The sequence below is a fragment of the Miniopterus natalensis genome, chromosome 16 (assembly GCF_054644295.1).
Source record: "Miniopterus natalensis isolate mMinNat1 chromosome 16, mMinNat1.hap1, whole genome shotgun sequence".
NCBI classification, from domain to species: Eukaryota; Metazoa; Chordata; class Mammalia; order Chiroptera; family Miniopteridae; genus Miniopterus; species Miniopterus natalensis.
In genome coordinates this window covers 43,995,186-44,015,000 of record NC_142096.1, presented here as the reverse complement: position 1 = coordinate 44,015,000, position 19,815 = coordinate 43,995,186, and the positions used below count along the sequence as shown (strand labels likewise).

General features: G+C 48.9%; 1 protein-coding gene across 2 annotated transcripts in view; it reads right to left on the bottom strand.

The window, feature by feature from the left end:
* Positions 1–19,815, bottom strand: part of MROH1 (maestro heat like repeat family member 1) — a 67,653-nt gene that overhangs the window by 16,346 nt on the left and 31,492 nt on the right. The window contains exons 16-28 of one of the 2 annotated variants that reach the window (XM_087825552.1): positions 6,855–6,895; positions 6,464–6,605; positions 6,096–6,148; positions 5,592–5,699; positions 5,158–5,277; positions 4,780–4,902; positions 3,880–4,026; positions 3,772–3,798; positions 2,650–2,772; positions 2,371–2,450; positions 2,178–2,289; positions 1,972–2,067; positions 1,290–1,394 (exon numbers count right to left, since the gene is read on the bottom strand). In XM_087825552.1, coding sequence (XP_087681678.1) covers positions 1,290–1,394; positions 1,972–2,067; positions 2,178–2,289; positions 2,371–2,450; positions 2,650–2,772; positions 3,772–3,798; positions 3,880–4,026; positions 4,780–4,902; positions 5,158–5,277; positions 5,592–5,699; positions 6,096–6,148; positions 6,464–6,605; positions 6,855–6,895 — 1,277 coding nt within the window. The remainder of the gene's footprint in view (positions 1–1,289; positions 1,395–1,971; positions 2,068–2,177; positions 2,290–2,370; positions 2,451–2,649; positions 2,773–3,771; positions 3,799–3,879; positions 4,027–4,779; positions 4,903–5,157; positions 5,278–5,591; positions 5,700–6,095; positions 6,149–6,463; positions 6,606–6,854; positions 6,896–19,815) is intronic. The other variant, XM_087825553.1, reaches the window with a different exon arrangement.

Here is a 19,815-nt window from a genome sequence, read left to right as displayed (position 1 = left end):
TCATTAAAACAAACAGGGTGCCCAGCCAGGCGTGGCTCAGCAGTTGAGCATTGACCTAGGATCCAGGCGATCGGGGTTCGATTCCTGGTCAGGGCACATGCCCAGGTTGTGGGCTGCAGCCGATCAATGACTCTCTCATCATTGATGTTTCTATCTCACTCTCTCCCCCACCTTTCCTCTCTCTGAAGTCAATAAAGATATATTTTTAAAAAAACAAAAACAAACAAACAACAAAAAAACCGAACAGGGTGCTGCTGAACATGAGAAAAAGTAAACATGGCCCTGCAGGTGAAGCCTCTGCTCAGCATCAAAACTACTCAAAGCGGGACTGACCCTGGTTGTGTTCCCAAAGTGCTAAATGAAGAAGGGACTCAGGTAAAAGTATTAGGAGAAAAGCCCAAGTCCCCAACATCTGTAAACTATGTGCCTGTGTATCTGAAAAGCACAAGGAAACTCATTAGAAAGCTCATTAGAAATAACAAAGGAGTCTTGTAAACCAGCCAGTTACTAAGTATCCAAAAATCCAGTTTCCCCCATACCAGCGATAAGTAGTAATTAGGTTCAGTTGAAGAAAGAGTTACACTGACAAACACAACCACCCCTGTGAAAGCCCGGAAACGCCCATCCTCACAGACGCTGCTGGCTCAACTCCTTAGTCCATGGATCCCATCACAACCACAATGAGAATGTCAGGGCTGTGTCACATGGACCCCAAACCACCTGGGTTAATGGCCTTGTAAGGACATCTGTGGAATTCTGGAAGAGCATAGGGTAGGCACTGAAGTCTTACCGAACATTAAAACACATACCCCTGTAGCTCTTGGGGCAAGTTCTGACCTCCCCTAGTATCTGTCTGCCTTTTCCACAACATTCTGTGTGGCCAGGCTCCGTCTCTGCCCAAACTGCTGCTTCCACCTCCAATGCTCTCATTTCCTCCTCATGCCTGCTCCCCAGCACACTTTCCCTCCCTTGGGGAACATAACACAAATCAGTCCTGACTGATGCATGAGCTCCAAATGATAAAGTTGCCTGTCAGACTGAACTCTGAGTGGCCAGCCCTGAGGACACTCCTGGCCCTGACTGGCCCTCTGTCCCTGCCTTAAGAAGGAGCATGGACACTCTCTGGAATGTGGGATGAGCCCAGAAGGTGGACCAAAGACAGCAAGAAAGCCTGATGGGCACTTTGTGATGTGAGGGCAGCAAACATCAGTCACCAAGCATGGGATTTGGGAATGGGATGGCCAGGAAGGGGGGGGGGGGCAGCTGTGCGGTCACCACCTGTTACTCACACTGACATGCAGATGCTCCAGGAAGAACTGCAGCAGGCAGGCACTCAGGCCAAGCGCCCTCGCCCGCTCATAGCCCCGAGGGGACTTGATCCATGGACTCAGGTGCTAGGGAAGAGGGGGGCTTCACACAGGTGCCAGCTTGGGAACAGCCCAGGAGGCAGGAGCCTGTACACCGTGGGCAGGTCAGTGTCCCTGTCAGGCCACCCTTCCAAGCTTCGGGGGCTAGCGGGCCAGATCGGGTGGGTCACCACCATTGCAGCACACCGTTGCCCTGTCTCTGTCCTGCTGGCCTGGATCATACACATGGCCACCCCAGGTGGACCCAGAGCAAGCTGGGCCTATAGAGGTACCAGGTGTTCCCAGGGAGGGAGATAGCATGACGACCACCTGCCCATCCCGCTGTCCTGATAGCCCCAGATAATCAGAAGCTAACATCTGGGGCTCCTGCAGGGTCTCTGCATTCCAGCACCACAAGATGAAGGAAACACTGGAACAGGCTCCAGGCCCCACTTGGGTGAGGACCCACCCCAATCTGCATACCTGCCTACAGACTTTGCATTGCAGAAAGCACCAAACAGCCCCTGTGTTGCCCCAGGGCAAGGAGGGCCCTGAGACATAAACGTGGGCTGGCTGCCAGGTGCCCCCCCACCCCCGGCCTGGGCAGTGCACACCCGCTGCACACCTCCACCATGATCTGCAGGCCCTGGGGGGTCATGTTACGCTGAAGGATGCTCCTAAGCAGATCCTCAAGGGCATGCATGGTGTCCAGGAACAGGGACTAGAAGGGAGGAAAAGAGGCGCCAGCCCCACCGGTGACCCTACCACCCACAGCAGGCTCTTCTCTGCCCCCCATGGACACGGGCAGGGGGTGAGGGCACGCGGAGATACCTCCCGGGAGCCATCTTCCCTGTCAGGCTCGGGCAGCACGGCCATGATGCTGTGCAGACAGCCGTGGACCATGTCCGTCTGTGTCTGTTGTTCCAGCTCTGGCTCCAGGGAGCTGAGCTGCGAGTTAAGGGCTGGGCCTGTCTAACTGCCCCAGTGCCCTCACCCCAGGAGCTGTGTCTGGAGGAAAGGATACACCAGGTGGGTGCAGGCGAGCATGGCCTTCTTCCGAATGGGTGTTCGCAGGGAGTCTGGGGGCTCCGCCTTGATGAAGTCCTGGGGGGTAGCACATGACTCAGCCCTGGGCCAAAACACCAGCTCTCCTCCCCTTCAGGTGAAGGCTTCTGGTCAAGCTCGATGCCAAGTAGGTGCTGGGGCCCTCGCTGCACGTGCCCCGACCTCCCCAGGCCCACCTCCTCTCGTCTGTCAGTGCCCTCCAGCCACCCCAGGACCCACCAGGCCCTGCCATCCTCACCATCATCTGGGCCACCAGCTCTGCCTTCCGCGAGAAGTGGAAGGCACCGGCCTCTGTGCTGCTGCAGAGAGCCTGGCACACCATGCACACGCTCTGGACGAGGCACAGCTGCAGGGCTGGGTCCTGCAGGGACAGCGGGCTGCAGGAGACTGCCAATAACCACTCCCCAACGCAGCTCTGCCCTAAGGTGGCGGCCACTGCCTCTTGGCCCATGGGGCTGAGCCCAGAATGGGTGGCTGCCCACAGCAAGAGGCCAGACCACATGCCCCCTGTTCGTCAAAGCCACAAGGACTAAGAGGCCTCCCGTGAAGGAACCTTGAGGCACTCAGCTCTCTGCCTGGCACTGCCCCTGGGGTCCCTGGGTCATGGCCTTGGGCGGACAACTGCAGGCAGATGGCGCACTCTATCCCCGTGTCCCCTGCACCCTGGGGTGTGGCTGGAAGGGTCCCCCAAGGTGGAAGAAGGAAGGAGACCCAAGAAGAGCCCCAGCAGAGTGGGGCTGCCTCCTGCCTGTCCCTGCAACTTGGCCTCTGGGGGTTTGGGGAAGACGGTGAGGACAGCTGTCTGGGGGACATGGATAGTGCCTTGTCCCTGCTACTCGAATGGGCTCAGAGTGGGTGGGGGAAGACAACTCTCAGGACAGCCCCTCCCCCGGCCAACCCCAGAGGACCAGAGGATCTGTCCTCAAGGGGAGGGCTGATGGTCGCAGAGAGGGGCTTAGTGCCAGAGTTAGGTTTAGGTCCAGGTTAGTGCCAGAGGTTCCAGAGAGGAAATGTGTTAGTGAGGCCAGAGGCCACAGTCACTGGCTTTAGAACTCAGCCCCTTCCCAGGAATCACAGAGAGGTCAGCCCTATGAGCATCAGGGCGCAGAGCCAGGAGGGACTGTAGCCCACAGCTCTCTGCAAACCTGCCACCAAACCTGCCGCTGTGGCTCAAGTGGCAGGAGGCCCCCCTTCTTCCCACCCACCACCCGGAGCCCAGGTCAGAACAGGGGAGAGGCTGTCCCCATGGACAAGGACCAGGGAGCCCAGAGAGCACCCCCCTGGCTCCTGCCCCTGAAGCTCATCCCAGCCCAACAGAGAGAGAAAAGCATAGCCCGTGCTTATCTCCTATACACTGTACCTTGGTCTCTACCTTTATTCCCAGAACCTGAACAACAAAAAGTGAGAGGCATTAAAACGTGAGGTGGTGGCATTGGCGCCCTCCCCCCATGCTGGCCCAGGAGCCCACCTTGGTGCTGAAGCACTGAAACATGTTCCGCAGGATGTCGGGCTCTGCCCTGGCCAGCACCAGCTCTCGGGGGGCCTGTGCAGCCACGTGCCCATAGCACAGAATCAGGGTGCCCTTCACTTTCTCTATGTCGTTATCACTCCGATCCTGAGGTGGGAGTGGGGGGTAGCAGGACTCAATCACACAGTTAACCCCACCCCCACACATAGGAGGCCCCCCATGCAACCCCCAAGTCCCTCTGGAAGCTGGCAGAGCTGCCAGCAACATCAGAGGCTTAACTCAACGACACTCAATCCCAGGGAGAGTCCCTCCATTGGGGACAGCAGGACAAGCCACACTTAGGCTCTTTGGGGACCAAGGGACAGAGACCAAAGGTCTAAGTAGAAGACTAAGGAGGGAGTGTCAAGCAGGAGGAAGATCTGCGGAGCCGAGCCAGGGTCCCTCCGTATTCAGGGCCTGCTCACACCTGCATACACAAAAGTGTGCGCCGGTCCTGCACACCCATTCCAACCCTGAGATTCTGTGACTGGGACAGGCACTGGGAGACAAAGCAGGGAGGGACAAGGGCACACAGCTCTCCTGAAATGGACTTTGGCAAGAATGCAGCCTCCACCGGCCACCAGGGGGCAGATGACAAACAGCCAGTAGATGGGAGAGCAGAGGAGGCAGCTCCCATCCCTGCTGCCCAGACTGGGGGAGGAGGGCTGCATGCCCCTTGTCACCAGCTGGGAGGGAGCCCACACTCAGTAGCCTGGCCCACAAGGAAGCAGAGACTGGATGCAGCTCCCCACCCCATCCCCAGCCTGCAGGGCACCCTGAGCCCAGGATGCCCACCCACCCCCAGGATCTCAGAACCCAGGCCAGTCCCACTAGACCTCCTCCCCAGCCTGACTGCTATACCTTAAAAATGTTGAAAATGCCGATGGATTTTCTGAACACATCTGACCTCACAAAGTCTTCCAGTTGGGCCAGGGTGTCATCCATGTGGGAGATGGCACAGATCCCAAAGCAACAGGCCAGGCCCTGGGGAAGCACACGGGGCACTCACGCTGGGGAGGGGACAGGCACAGCGGCAGGTGTGGGGGCAGATACAGAAGGATCATGCATTATGAATGCACAGTGCACACACGTGCACACACCACATTGCTGCACCTGTGCACAGCACACACGTATGCACACACACTCATGCTGGCTCAGTGCCTGAAGACACTGAGCACTATAAGCCAGCTGTGGGTCTAGGGATTCCTGAACATGGGGGGTGGGGGCAGGTGCTGGCACCTCACGCTCAGCCTCCTCCTGGTATCTGGCCGTTTCCAGCAGCTCCTGCAGAAGTTTCCTCACCACGTCCTTACTGGAAGCAGCACCCAGGGTGGTCCCCACGCATTTATACAGGAAGTTCTGCAGCAAAGCCAGGGAGCATGCTGTGCTGATGCCCAGTGGAGGGAGGCCCAGCACTGCCAGCCCGATGTGGGAGGGACTGTCAGGAACCCATGGTACTGGCTACTACATGAGAGGGAATCTCCCAGGCACTAGCCACTATGAGGTGGCTCACAGGCCTTCTTTTCCTGGCTCTGCCAGAGTCACAAGGGCCACCAGAGATAGGCTCAAGCAGCAAGTGACAGAGAATCAAAGCACAGGAATTTGGGCCTAAGGACCATGCCCAGAAAACCTCAGCAAGCTATCCCCCCACTTTCTTCTGGGGCTCCTGGGACCTTCTCCTGGGGTGTCTCGTTGTAGCAGGGTAGCTGCTTGCACATCTCTAGACTCAGCTGGCAGATCCATGTGTTGTCAGACACAACAGGAAGGCTGTCTCGAAGGAACTGCGGACAGGAGCAGCAGTGAGGGCTGGGAACTCAGCCTCCACGGGTCAAGGCCCAGGGCTGTCAAACAGTGACCTCAGGGTGGTTCTGTGCCATGGCTCTGAATGGTGGGTGACCTTTGAGTCCAGGCAGGTATGCAATGGGTTAGGGATGCAGACAGCTCTGGGCTAGGCAATGGACACAACAGAGGTTGCCATGATCAGGGCAGCTCAAAGCCCCTGTAATCTGGCTGTCACAGCAGGGTGGGCAATCTGTGAGGGCAGACAGTCCTCACTCCAGAGACACCCACCTGTCCCTCCCCCAGCCGTGCCACTAGGTCAGGCTAGAAAGGTAGAGCCCCCGAAGCTCTCCCCACCCAGGCCAGGCTACTCCTCAGTCTCTTCTCCCTTCTCTCACCATCAGCAGCTTTTCCTCCCATTCCTTCTGGGACAAGGTTTCCTCAGTATGTTCTGAAATGACAGTCACCAGTCAGCCTGGCAGGCCTATCACAACCGACAACAGTGGAGTGTGCAGAGTACCCAGTCCAGCCCCACTCAGCAGCCCCCTCCTGGCCCAGGTCCCATCCCATCTTTCAGGGCACAAAGGAAACCCAGAGTGGGCCCACACCCCAGGTGCTCCCAAGTGGCACCAGCAAGAGCACCTTTGACCTGTTGTCTAGACCCTTCCTGAACCACAGTGGAGGCCACTTCTTCCCACTTACAAAACCCTGGTGCTGTCCTGACAGGTACAATGGGGTGGTGCCTGCCCACCTCCTGGGGCCTCACCGTCCAGGTACTCCAGCAGGAGGGGGATGGTTGTTGCCCACCGCTGACCCAGCAAAGGGTGGATATCCCGATGCAGGACGTTCAGGAGGCACAGTGAGGCTGCCCCTCGGCCATCCCCCAGGTAGGGGCGTGAAGACACGGTCTGCGGAGGCACAGATGGGAGCTCGCGCTCATGCTGGACCACAAGACCACCCACGAGGTGCTGGGGTGGAGGCAAAGAGCCCTCCAAGACAACAAGCTAGCCAATATCCAAATGGGAGTGCCTAACTGGGCCCCACTGAGAGGCAGTGTCCTTTCCAGCATTGTGATAGGGGGAGGACACGGGACCCAGGGACAGAGGAGAGAGCCCACTCCTTTCCTGACGTCCTTCGCAGGGTGCCGCACCACTTACCAGAAGCCTCGTGGCTATGGCATAAGGAGATGGCAGGGTCACTGCAAACAAGACAAGATTCTCAGGAGCCACCACCTGGTGTGGGGCAGGATGGGGTGCAGGGACGGGGCTAATAAGGGAAAGGGCCTGGAAGGGTGGCCACACGGCGTGGTCAGGGGTTGGGGGTAGGATCCGGGCTGAGTCAGGGTCTGGGGACTCACCGCTGCCATCATACTGGATGAGGAGGGCATCAGCTCCCGCCTCCTGCCTCTTCTGGGCCAAGTGCACCAGGCTCCTGCAGAGCGGGGTCAGAGCCCCGGTGAAGCGCACAGGGGTGAGGAACTCGAGCAGGTATGGCCAGAGGACCTGGGGGCAGTGCCATGGTCTGTCTCAGTAGTGCGGCTGCAAGGGTGACAGCCTCGGAGAGGATCTCACCCACCCCACCCCACTGGCACTGCAGTGTTCTAGAAGGTTTGCCCAGTTTAGTAGGCACTCGGCTGAGGGGCCAGGAAGGGTGTGGTCACTCACAAGGCAGGGGCAGGGGCAGGGGCAGGGGCAGGGGCAGGGGCAGGGGCAGGGCAGGGCAGCGGCCGCACACTCACATTGTTCATTCTGTCCACAGTGGTGCTGACCAAGTAGAGGGTACTAATGCTAATGTCACGCACGCTGTCGGCCGGGGGCTCCTCCCCATTGCCGGGCTTCTGAGGCTGGGGGCGGGGGAAGGAGCACATGGAGCACCACAGGGCATGCGCCGTTCTCCAAGGCTACCCAAGGTCGTGGGCTTTGGGCCCTGAGAACACAGCCTGTATGGGGACTGGAAAGACCCTGCCCAGCCACCACTGAAGCGACACCCATGTCATCTACCACGGACAGGAAATACAGTCTGTGCTAAAATCGCCCAAGAAAGCAGGCTCACCTGGCTTAGGTCTAGTCTCCAAAGTAAAGGAAACTCTTAGAATTTCCTGTAAGCCACTGACTGCCTGACAAGTAACTTCATCCCTGACTCCGGCAATGCTGACACCTGCAGAAATGCGAGGGCCTTCCTGCAGACAAAACTACCTGAGAAGACTCCCACTTTCACCAAGAACAGACTAGAACCTGGAGACAGTAAGCGGCGTTCCTGGAAAGGTTGCAAGCAAGAAAATGACCAGTTTTCTAAAGGATTTGCCTGGCCTCCTGCTCATTATTTGAAATACCAGCACTTCACAGAGAAACTGCACTGACTGTGGAGATTATTAACACTTCTCACTTAGAAATCAAAGCCAATTAGAAAAACTACAGATACTTAGGCCTTGAATAACAACTTTTAAAGCTCACTCTAAAAGTATACCAAATAGTCTGGCTGGTGTAGCTCAGTGATCAAGCATGAACTATGAACCAGGAGATCAGGGTTTGATTCCTGGTCAGGGCCCATGCCTGAGTTGCAGGCTGAATCCTTAGTAGAGGGTATGCAGGAGACAGCCAATTGATGATTCTCTCTCATCACTGATGTTTCTATCTCTCTCTCCCTCTCCCTTCCTCTCTCTGAAAAATCAATAAAAACATTTTTTAAAAATAAAAATAGAGTCTTTGCCTAACCTGCTTCTGGACCAGGGCCTTGGAAAAGTAGGCTGTAGTGCGCATCTTGGTAATGTCTGAATGCACCCAGCACCAGCAGAGGGGACCACAAGCTGTGGGTTGCTGATAGCTCCAAACAGGGAAGTCAAGGCCAGTCACAAACACTGTCTGACATTGGCCTGTATCCAGAGACCATCCAAAAAGACTGAGATTCCTGGCATATCTACCTAATCCATAGAAACAAACCCAAATAGGAAGCCAAAATGGGGAGACAAAAGAAAACAAGCCCCAAATGAAAGAACAAGAGAAGTCTCCAGAAGTAGAGCTAAATGAAATGGAGATAAGCAACCTATCAGATATAGAGTTCAGAATACTGACTGTAAGCATGCGCAACATGAATAAAGGTATGGAAACTATGAAGGAAATTAAGAATGACATAGAAGAAATAAAAGAAACATTAGAAGGATTAAACAGAAGATTAGTGGAAGCTGAGGAATGGATCAGGGAATTAGAAGACAGGGTAGAGAAAAAAATCACTCAATCAGAGATTCCAAAAGAAAAAAAACAATGATAAAACAGGAGGACAGTCTAAGGGAGCTGTGGAACAACATGAAATATAACAATGTTCACATTAATGGGAGTACCAGAAGGGCAAGAGAATAGGCAAGGGATAGAGAATTTGTTTGAAGAAATAATGGCAGAAAACTTTCCTAACCTGATCAAGGAAAAAGTCACACAAGTTCAGGAGGCACAAAGAGTGTCAAGCAAGAACCTAAAGAGGCCCATGCCCAGACATATCATAAATAAAATGCCAAAAATTCAAGACAAAGAAAGAATATTAAAGGCAGGTAGAGAAAAGCAATCTGTTACCTACAAAGGAACTCTCATACGGCTGTCAGCTGACTTCACATCAGAAACTCTACAGGCCAGAAGGGAATGGTATGAAGTATTCAAGGCAATGCAAAACAAGGATCTGAAACCAAGACTACTCTATCCAGCAAGGCTATCATTCAACATAGATGGTGAAATAAAGAGCTTCCCAGACAAAAAAAGGCTAAAGGAGTTTATCACCATCAAACCAGCATTGCAGGAAATGTTAAAGGGACTTCTATAATAAGAAAGTAGAAATAGAGAGAGAAACATAGGCATAAAGAAATAAAATAGCAATAAATAAGCACCTATCAATAATAACCTTAAATGGAAATGGATTAAATGCTCCAATCAAAGGACATGGGGTAGCTGAATGGATAAGAAAACATGACCCAAATATATGCTGTCTACAAGAGACCCACCTCAGAACAAAAGACTCACACAGGATGAGAGTGAAGGGATGGAAAATTTTTTTCATGCAAATGGAAATTTTAAAAAAGCTGGGGTAGCAATACTCATATCTGAAAAAGCAGACTTCAAAATGAAGACCACAAGGAGAGACAAGAAAGGTCACTACACAATACTAAAGGGATCGAACCTACAGGAGGATATAACCCTAATAAGCATATATGCACCCAATATAGGAGCACCTAAGTTTATTTTAAAAAAACTTCTGGAGGACTTTAAGGGAGAGATTGAGAGCAATACAGTCATAGTTGGGGACTTTAACACCCCACTGACATCATTGGATAGATCTTCTAGACAAAGAATCAACAATGAAACAGTGACCCTAAATGACACAAGAGATCAGATGGATTTGACGTTTACAGAACATTTCATCCCAAAGCTGTACAACATACATTCTTCTAAAAAATAGATATTCCCAAAGATAGACCACATGTTAGGTCACAAAACAAGTTCAAGAAGACATAAATCATATCAAGCATCTTCTCGGACCACAATGACAAGAAATTAGAAATCAATTACAATAAAAACACTAAAAACCATTCAAACACATGGAGGCTAAATAGCATGTTATTAAACAATGAATGGGTTACCAATGAGATCAAGGAAGAAATAAAAACCTTCCTGGGAACAAATGAAAATGAACAGAAAACAACCCAAAATCTATAGGACACAGTGAGAGAAGTCCTGAGAGGGAAGTTCATAGCACTGCAGGCCTCCCTCAAAAAGCAAGAAAAACTTCTAATAAACCATCTAATCCTATAATTTAAAGATTTAGAAAGAGAAGGGCAAGAAAAGCCCAGAGGAAGTAGAAGGAAGGAAATAATAAAAGTCAGAGTGGAAATAAATAACCTAGAGACTAAAAAACAATACAACAGATCCATGAAACCAAGAGCTGGTTCTTTGAAAAGATAAAGAAGATTGATGAACCTTAGCCAGACTCATCAAGAAACAAAGAGAGAGGACCCAAGTAAACAAAATCAGAAACGAAAGAGGGGAAGTAACAATTGACCCCGCGGAAATACAAAGGATCATAAGAAAATACTATGAGCAACTATATGCCACCAAGCTGGATAACCTGGATGAAATGGACAAATTCCTAGAAACATACAACCTTCCAAAGCTGAATCAAGGAAGAGTCAGAAAACCTGAATAGGCCAATAACTGCTGATGAAGCTGAAGCAGGAATAGAAAACCTCCCAGCTTCACAGGGGAGTTTTACCAAACATTCAAAGAAGAACTAACACCTACCCTCCTCAAATTTTTCCAGAAAATCCAAGAGGGAGGAACACTTCCAAGCTCTTCTTACAAGGCCAGCATTAGCTTAATTCTAAGACCAGATAAAGACACTAGAAAGAAAGAGAATTACAGGCCAAAATCCCTGATGAACATAGATTCTAAAATCCTCAACAAAATATTAGCAAATAGGATCCAGCAATATATTAAAAAGGTCATACACCATGACCAAGTGGGATTTATTCCAGGGATGCAAGGCTGGTATAATATTCGCAAAACAATAAATGTGATACATCACATAAACAAACTGAAATACAAAAATCACATGATCGTATCAACAGACACAGAAAAAGCATTAGACAAAATCCAGCATCCATTTTTGATAAAAACTCTCAGCGAAGTGGGAATAGAGGGAACTTACCTCAACATAACATAGACCACATATGACAAACCTATAGCCAACATCATACTCAATGGGCAAAAACTAAAATCATTTCTCCTAAGAACAGGAACAAGACAGGGGTGTCCACTTTCAGCACTATTATTCATCATAGTACTGGAAGTCCTAGCCAAAGTGATCAGACAAGAAGAAAACATAAAAGACATCCAAATTATTTGCAGATGACATGATATGGCACATAGAAAATCCTAAAGACTCTATCCAAAAACTACTAGATTTAATAAATGAATTCGGCAAGGTAGCAGGATACAAAATTAACACCCAGAGCCTGGCCAGCGTGGCTCAGTGGTTGAGCATCAACCTAGGATCCAGAAGATCGCGGTTCAATTCCAGGTCAGGGCACATGCCCAGGTTGTGGGCTCTATCCCTAGTGGGGGGTGTGCAAGAGGCAGCCGATCAATGACTCTCTCATCATTGATGTTTCTATCACTGTCTCTCCCTCTCCCTTCCTCTCTCTGAAATCAATAAAGACATAAAAAACAAAATAAACACCCAGAAATGGATGGCATTTTTATACACCAACAATGATCTCAGAAAGCTAAAAAAAAAAAAAATCCCATTTACCATTGCAACAAAAAAATTAAAGATACTTAGAAATAAACTTAACCAAGGAGGTAAAGGACCTGTACTCTGGACACTGAAAACTACAGGACACTGAAAAAAGAGATAGAGGAAGATATAAACAAGTGGAAGAATATGCCATGTTCATGGAGTGGAAGAATTAACATCATTAAAATGTTCATACTACCCAAAGCAATCTATAGGTTTAATGCAATCCCTATTAAAATAGCAACAGCATATTTCACAGATCTAGAACAAACACTTCAAAAATTTATATGGAAACAAAGAAGACCCAGAATAGCTTCAGCAATCTTGAGAAATTAGAACAAAGTTGTTGGGATCACAACACCAGATATCAAGTTATACTACAAAGCAACTGTAATCAAAACAGCCTGGTACTGGCACAAGGACAGACAAAAATCAGTGAAATAGAACAGAGAACCCAGAAATTGATACAAGCCATTACTCTCAATTAATATTTGGCAAAGGAGGCAAGAGCATACAATGGAGTAAAGACAGTCTCTTCAATAAATGGTGCTGGGAAAATTGGACAGGTACATGCAAAAAAATGAAACTAGATCACCAACTTACACCATACACAAAAATAAACTCAAAATGGATGAAAGACTTAAATGTAAGATGTGAAACCATAAAAATCCTAGAAGAAAACACAGGCAACAAAATCTCAGACATCTCTTGTAGCAATATGTTTGCTGATCCATCTCCTAGGGCAAGAGAAACTAAGGAGAAAATAAACAAATGGGACGGCATCAAAATAAAAAGCTCCTGCACAGCAAAAGAAACCATCAATAAAACGAAAAGGGAGCCCACTGTATGGGAGAACATATTTGCCAAGGACACATCTGATAAAGGGTTAATATCCAAAATATATAAGGAACTCATAAAACTTAACAAAAGGAAGACAAACAACCCAATTAAGAAATGGGCAAAGGACTTGAATAGACACTTCTCCAAAGAGGACATACGGATGGCCAAGAGACATATGAGAAAATGCTCAACGTCGCTAATCATCAGAGAGGTGCAAATTAAAACCACAATGAGGTATCACCTCACACCTGTCAGAATGGCTCCATCAACAAATCAACACACAACAAGTATTGGCGAGGGTGTGGAGAAAGGGAAACCCTGGTGCACTGCTGGTGGGAATGCAGACTGGTGCAGCCACTATGGAAAACAGTATGGAGGCTCCTCAAAAAGTTAAATATGCAACAGCCATTTGACCCAGTGATCCCACTCCTAGGAATATATCCTAAGAATCCTGAAACACTAATCACAAAGAACTTACGCACCCCTATGTTCATAGCATCGCAATTCACAATAGCCAATATCTGGAAAGAGCTCAAGTTTAATAGTAAAACATGAAATGTGTTCCCCTTAGAATGGGGATAAAGCAAGGGCGTCTAATCTCACCAGTCATAGTCAGCACTGTACAGGAGGCTCTGGGCAATGCAATGAGGCAAGAAAAAAAGTAAAAAGCATCAGATTGGAAAGGAAGAGCAGGACTCTCTATGAGAAGACATGATGTTCTACGGAGAAGATCCCAAAGAATCTATAAAAAGCAAGGCCACAGGATACAATGTCAATACGCAAAAAATCTACTGTGTTTCTATTCACTAGTAATGAACTGGAGACTGAAATGAACAAAACTATACTATTACAATACCACGAAAAGGCCCAGCCAGGCCTGGCTCAGCGGCTGAGCATCGACCTAGGATCTAGGCGATCAGGGTTCGATCCCTGGTCAGGGCACATGCCTGGGTTGTGGACTGCAGCTGATCAATGACTCTCCTCACTGATGTTTCTATCTCTCTCTCTCCTCCTCTCTCTGAAGTTAATAAAGATATATTTTTAAAAAAACAAACAAAAAACCCCCCCAAAAAACCACAATACCACTAAAAATAAAATAGTTACAAATCTAACAAAATGTGCACAGAACCTATATGCTAAAAATTACCAAATCCCAATGAAAGAAATCAAAGAAGACATAAATAAATGTAGAGATGTACCATTTTTATGGATTTGGAGACACAATATTATAAAGATATCAATTCTTCCCAAATTGTCTACAGATTCAACACAATTCTAATCATGATTCCAACAGGTTTATTTGTGTAGAAATCAAAGAGATGATTCTAAAATTTTATGGAAAAGCAAAGGTACTATAACTCTAATGGCCAAGACAATTAGAAAAGAAGACTGCAGCAGGAGGACTCGCTACCTGACCTCAAATGTACCATAAAGCTATACACATGAGTATGGGACCCACAGAAGGACACATGCTAGTGGAACATACAGAGCCCACAACATCACTTAATGTTTCACAAACAGGCACAGGCAAGTTGGCAGTATGGACAAAAGAGTGTTTTGTACATGTGGAGCAGGAACAATGGACCTCAGCTTGGTCAAACAAAAATTAACTCAAAATGGATGCCGGGCCTACATGTAAAACTTAAAACTTCTTGAAGACGACAGGAGAAAACTATTGGGTTAAGCGAGGATTTACTAGCTAGGACACTGAAAATATAATCTATAAATTAAAAAACCGATTAGCTAAACTTTTAAAATACTAAAACTTCCGCTCTTTGAAAGACACCATTAAGAATATAAAGACACACATGCAACAGAGTTGTCAGAACATATTTGCAAACCACAAATCTGACCGAGACCTTGTACCCAGAATATGAAGAGAACACTCACTAGTCAAGAACAAGAAAACACACAACCCAGTTCAAACACGCAGGCTGTGAACAGACAGGTGGATGGCAAGTGAGAGCATGAGGAGTCAACATCAACAGTCATCAGGGAAATGCAAAGTAGACCCACAGTGAGATGCCCACCTGCTAGAAAGGCTTAAAAAACAAACAACACGACAGTGACCAAGAGCCCCAAGTGCTGACAAGGACATGGAACAACAGGCACTGTGTTCCTGTGGGTTGCTGTGGGCAAAACAGTGCAGCCATTCTGGAAGATGGTCTGGAAGTTCCCTGTGAAGTTAAACATACTCTGTCCATTAGTCCAGCAGCATCACACCACGTATTTGCCCAAGGTGTACCCACAGCACTCTTGTAGAAACTGTACCATAAATTCCAGACCTGAAAGTGATTTGAACGTCCTTCCACTGGCGAGTGGACAAGCAAGCACACGACGAAATATGACCCAGCAATAAAAATGAACAAATAACTGGTCCGTGCAACAACACAGAGGACCTCAAACACAGGGCACACCAGAAAGAACGCAGACTCAAAGGGCTCTGAACCACACGATTCCATTTAGGTGATGTTCTGGAAAAGATACCCCTCAGGAATGGAAGATAGATGACAGTGGCCAGGGCCTTGGGGTGGAGGAGGGCTGACCACATGGAGGCAAAGGGAATCTGGGGTGCTGGAATGTTGTGTCCTGATGTGATGTGGTAGCGGCTGCGGGGCTGTGAACTTAATGGCTCACTTAAAAGGGAACATTTTGCCCTGGCCTGTGTGGCTCAGCTGGAGCACCATCCCATGCACTGAAAGGTCATGGGTTCAGTTCCCAATCAGAAAACACATGGGTTGAGGGTTCAATCCATATGGGAGGCAACCAATCAATGTTTCACTCTCCCATTGATATTTCTCTCTCTCCCTCTCCCTTCCTCTCTCTCAAATAAAAAAAAGCATGTCCTCGGTTATGATTAAAAAAAAATTTTTTTTAAGGGTGCATTTTGCTGTATGCAGACTACACTTCATAACCCTGACTTTACTTTTTAATTATTTATATATATATATATATATATATATATATATATATATATAGATTTGAGAGAGAGGAAGGGAGAGGGAGAGATAGAGACATCAGTGATGAGAGAGTCGTCATTAATCAGCGGCCTCCTGCATGCCCCCAACTGGGGATCGAGCCTGGAACATGGGCATATGCCCTGACTGGGAATCAAACCTCAATCCCCTGGATCCTCGGTCGATGCTCAACCACTGAGCCATGCCCTACTGGGACATAACTCTGACTTTAGAAGAGAGTTGAGGGGGAAAAGTAGACAGAACAGTAAGTGCCCTTGTACCTAACTTCCTGAATCCTTCAGGGGCTCACTGGCCTCTACGCCAACCCAGTGACGGGCCGTGCCCGCACAGGCACATGGCAGGGCCTCTTCTACCACCGCTCATCTCTCTTGGCAGTCAGACCCACTGTCCAAGGCAACTCGTCTCAAAGCCAAGTCCTTTGGTTTGTTTTTAAACATTTTAGCATGGACATTTTGAAACACGGGCAAATGTAGAAAGACTACACAGTGAACACCCACATCTCCACCTGATCCACCAGCAAGCAGTGTGCCAAGCAAGTAGCTGCTGCCTCCAAAGTCATTTAAGTCTCATTTCCTCAGATTCAAAACGTTGACAAGGAATCATAGAATTCATTGCAGAGCCTTCCCTATCAAAAGGAATTAAAAGCATATCCCACCATGGGAGTCTGGATCCTCCCCAGTTGTGCCTAACAACTCTGACAAGGAACCCACCCTCCCAAGGCTGAGGAGAGAAGCAGGCAGCTGGGTTTGCTTAAGAGGTTCCTGCCGATATTTGGAACAGACTCACAGCCCCCCTCACTCTGGCTGAACTCGTGTTTCAGCATCAAAGCCAATGTCCTGTTTGGGGGCACATGGGTCCCCTGTCATGCATGCCTGGGTCCTGAGCTCTGTGGACCTGCTCTGTGGACCTGAAGAGACCAGGCCTACAGCAAGAGGGCAACTGAGGCCCCATGCTCACCACAGGCTAGTGGCAGGGATGTTGTGACCACCCCATAGTGCTTGTTTATTTCACCAGGGTCTACCTTGCTCTCCCTCTAGAAAGTGGGATTTTCTTAGTAACTTTTTAAATAGAAAATCCCTAAAGAGAGCCCTGTGCCTGTCTGCCCCTCCAGTCACTGAGGAAGTGACCACTGGGGTGCAGAGGCCCCTACTGACACTAGAGAGAGCTGCTGGGCACCAGCCTGAGGCTGCGCCTGCCCCACCTGCCCCCCACTTGGGGCTGCACACTTTCTGGTGCCCATGCTCCCCAGAAGAGTTGACAGGTCCTAGCCCCAGTGGGTGGTGGGAGACACCTTACCTGGATGTCGGGGGGCAGTGCGCACTGCTGTACAATATACTCCAGCATTGCCTCACCCCCAGGCTGCTCCAGGTAGCCGTGGTGGGCCATGGCGCTGATCACCTGCACCACCGCCCGCTTCACCTGCATGGAGGGACAGGCCTGGACAGTTCATTCTGGACACATGAATTTCGCCCTTTCCTCTGCCTGCAGCTGCCTTAACCACACCTGCACACGCACAAGCACCTGCATCTTCCTCACTGCACCTCACAGATGTCTCACATCCAGGGGCTGTGCTCCTCCTGCCCCCTCCCCTGCTCTGTCTCACCCTTCATGGGGAGGTCCCTCAATCGGCAACTGTCACCCAAACTCCCCTGGGAGTCCTGAGCCTACCATCCAGCCCCCCTCAGTGGCTCCACCTGAGGGTATGGCCACGTCACAATAGCTAAAATCAGTATGCCCTTCCCGGAGCTGAGGACCATGCCGTTTTAGCTCAGCCTCCAAGGGGCTGGTGACTGAGATCTATGTGATGAAGGCCCCGTTAAAGACCTTGAACACAGGTGGGGGTTCCCAGCATGACAGCCTCTGTGTGCTGTCACATCACTGCCCACAACTCCACAGGGAGGACAACTGGAGTTTGGCATCATACCCTCCTGGGCCTACCCCACATGCCTCATTCACAGCTGAGTGCCCTCTGTCTTTTCATTGGAATGAACCATAACTGAGTGTGACAGCTCTCATGAGTTCTGGACTCCTAGAGATTTCTTGATCCTGAGGGTGGCGTTGGGACCTGAGCCTAACTTCACACCTGGGGGAACTGTGTCAGGAGAAAGATGTGGGGACTCCCAGAAACACAACTGCTGTGCCCCCTGTGATGCTGAGGGCCGACAGGGGGCTGGCCTCCAAGTCAAGGGTGGTAGCAGATACCAGCCTGGCCACATTCCCTGGCCAGCTGGTGGTACACCTCGGCTGGCCCGTGACTTGCCTTGCTGTTGGTGTCCAGAAGAGGAAGCCTCATGGAGGACAGGATAAAGGGCTTCTTAACCTCCATCTGAGCAGCTGCAAGAAACAAGCAGGTGGCTCAGCCTCCCCATTGAGGCCCAAGGCCCTGTCACCCAGGTCTGGCCTCAGCGTGGCTATCATGTGAGTGGAGAGGGGAGCACACAAGCAAAGCCCACCACTTCTCTCCAGGGGACAAGTGACTTTTCCCCCCAATAACATTTTATACTATTAAAAAGCTAGAAGGTTGGCAGTTTAGGGCAGCAGGACAGTCAAGGAAATGCAAACCAAGAATTTTATAACCAGCAAAACTGACCAAGTACAAAGGCTCCAAGGAACTATTCTCAATGAGCAGAAGAAATAGGGACTGTGTTCACACGAGCCTTCCTGTGGATCCACAAGGGAATGAGCTTCCACAACCAAGATGGGCAGACACACTCATTCAGAATGACACATGTCCAATGCAGCATTATTTACAATAGTCAAGATATGGAAGTAACCTAAGTTCCCATCCATAGATGAGTAGATAAAGAAGCCCTGGTACATATATATAATATTATTTGGCCATAAAAAAAAGAATGAAATCTTGTCACTTGACAAATATGGATGGACCTAGAGTACTATTCTAAGTGAAATGAGTCAGGCAGAGAAAGACAAATACCATATGCTTTCACTTATATGTGGAATCTAAAGAACAAAATAAATGAACAAAACAAAACAGAAACAGAACATAGATACAGAGAAAAAGCTGATGGTTTCCAAAGGGGAGAGGGTGGGGGGATGGGAATTTAAAAACACACACACTTCAAGTCATTTTAAGTAAAAAAAAGAATGTTCATAGCAGATTTCTTCATAATTGCCAAAAAATGGAAACAACCCAAATGTCCATTAACAGAATACATTTTTATTCACAAAATATAATGGGATACAATTCAGCAATTAAAAAAGGAGGAAGAGGTACAGACACAACACGTATGAGTCTCAAAGATATTGTTTGGCTGGTGTGGCTCAGCAGTTGAGCATCGACCTAGGATCCAGAAGATCGCAGTTCAATTCCTGGTCAGGGCACATGCCCAGGTTGTGGGCTCGATCCCCAGTTGGGGGCGTGCAGGAGACAGCCGATCAACGACTCTATCATCATTGATGTTTCTATCTCTCTCTCTCCCTCTCTCTTTCTCTCTCAGAAATCAATAAAGGTATTTAAAAAAATATGATGCTCAGTGAAAGACGACAGATGTAAAAGATTACCTAACTGAATGAATTAGTTTATATGCAGGCAGAATTAATTTATTGTGATAGAAGCCAGAAAAGTGGCTAATGCTTAGGGTAGGGGGTGGCTGTTGTCTGAAAATGAGCACAAGGATATTCTTGGGTCTTTTGAAACGTTCCACATTTTTGAGTAATGGTCACATGGGTGAATAATGTATAAATGTCACCAAATTATACTTGATATTTGTGCATGTTACTGAATGCAATTTATTCTCAGTATTAGAAAATAAAATTCTGAAGGAAAAAAATATATAACTGTAGGCCAAAAACTTTAAAAGGACCCTGCCACTCGCCCACACCAGCAGGATGGACAGAGGGGCAGGCGCATGCACTAGGACCTTCCCAGAGGGGAAATGAATGCACTAAAGGTGTAAAATCCACAGCCAGGGAATGGAGGGGAAGAAGCCAGACACATCCTTCACTCTCGGGTCCCGTTCACACAGTGGTGTCAGAGGTTGTGCGGGCCTGGTCCTCACTAGACACA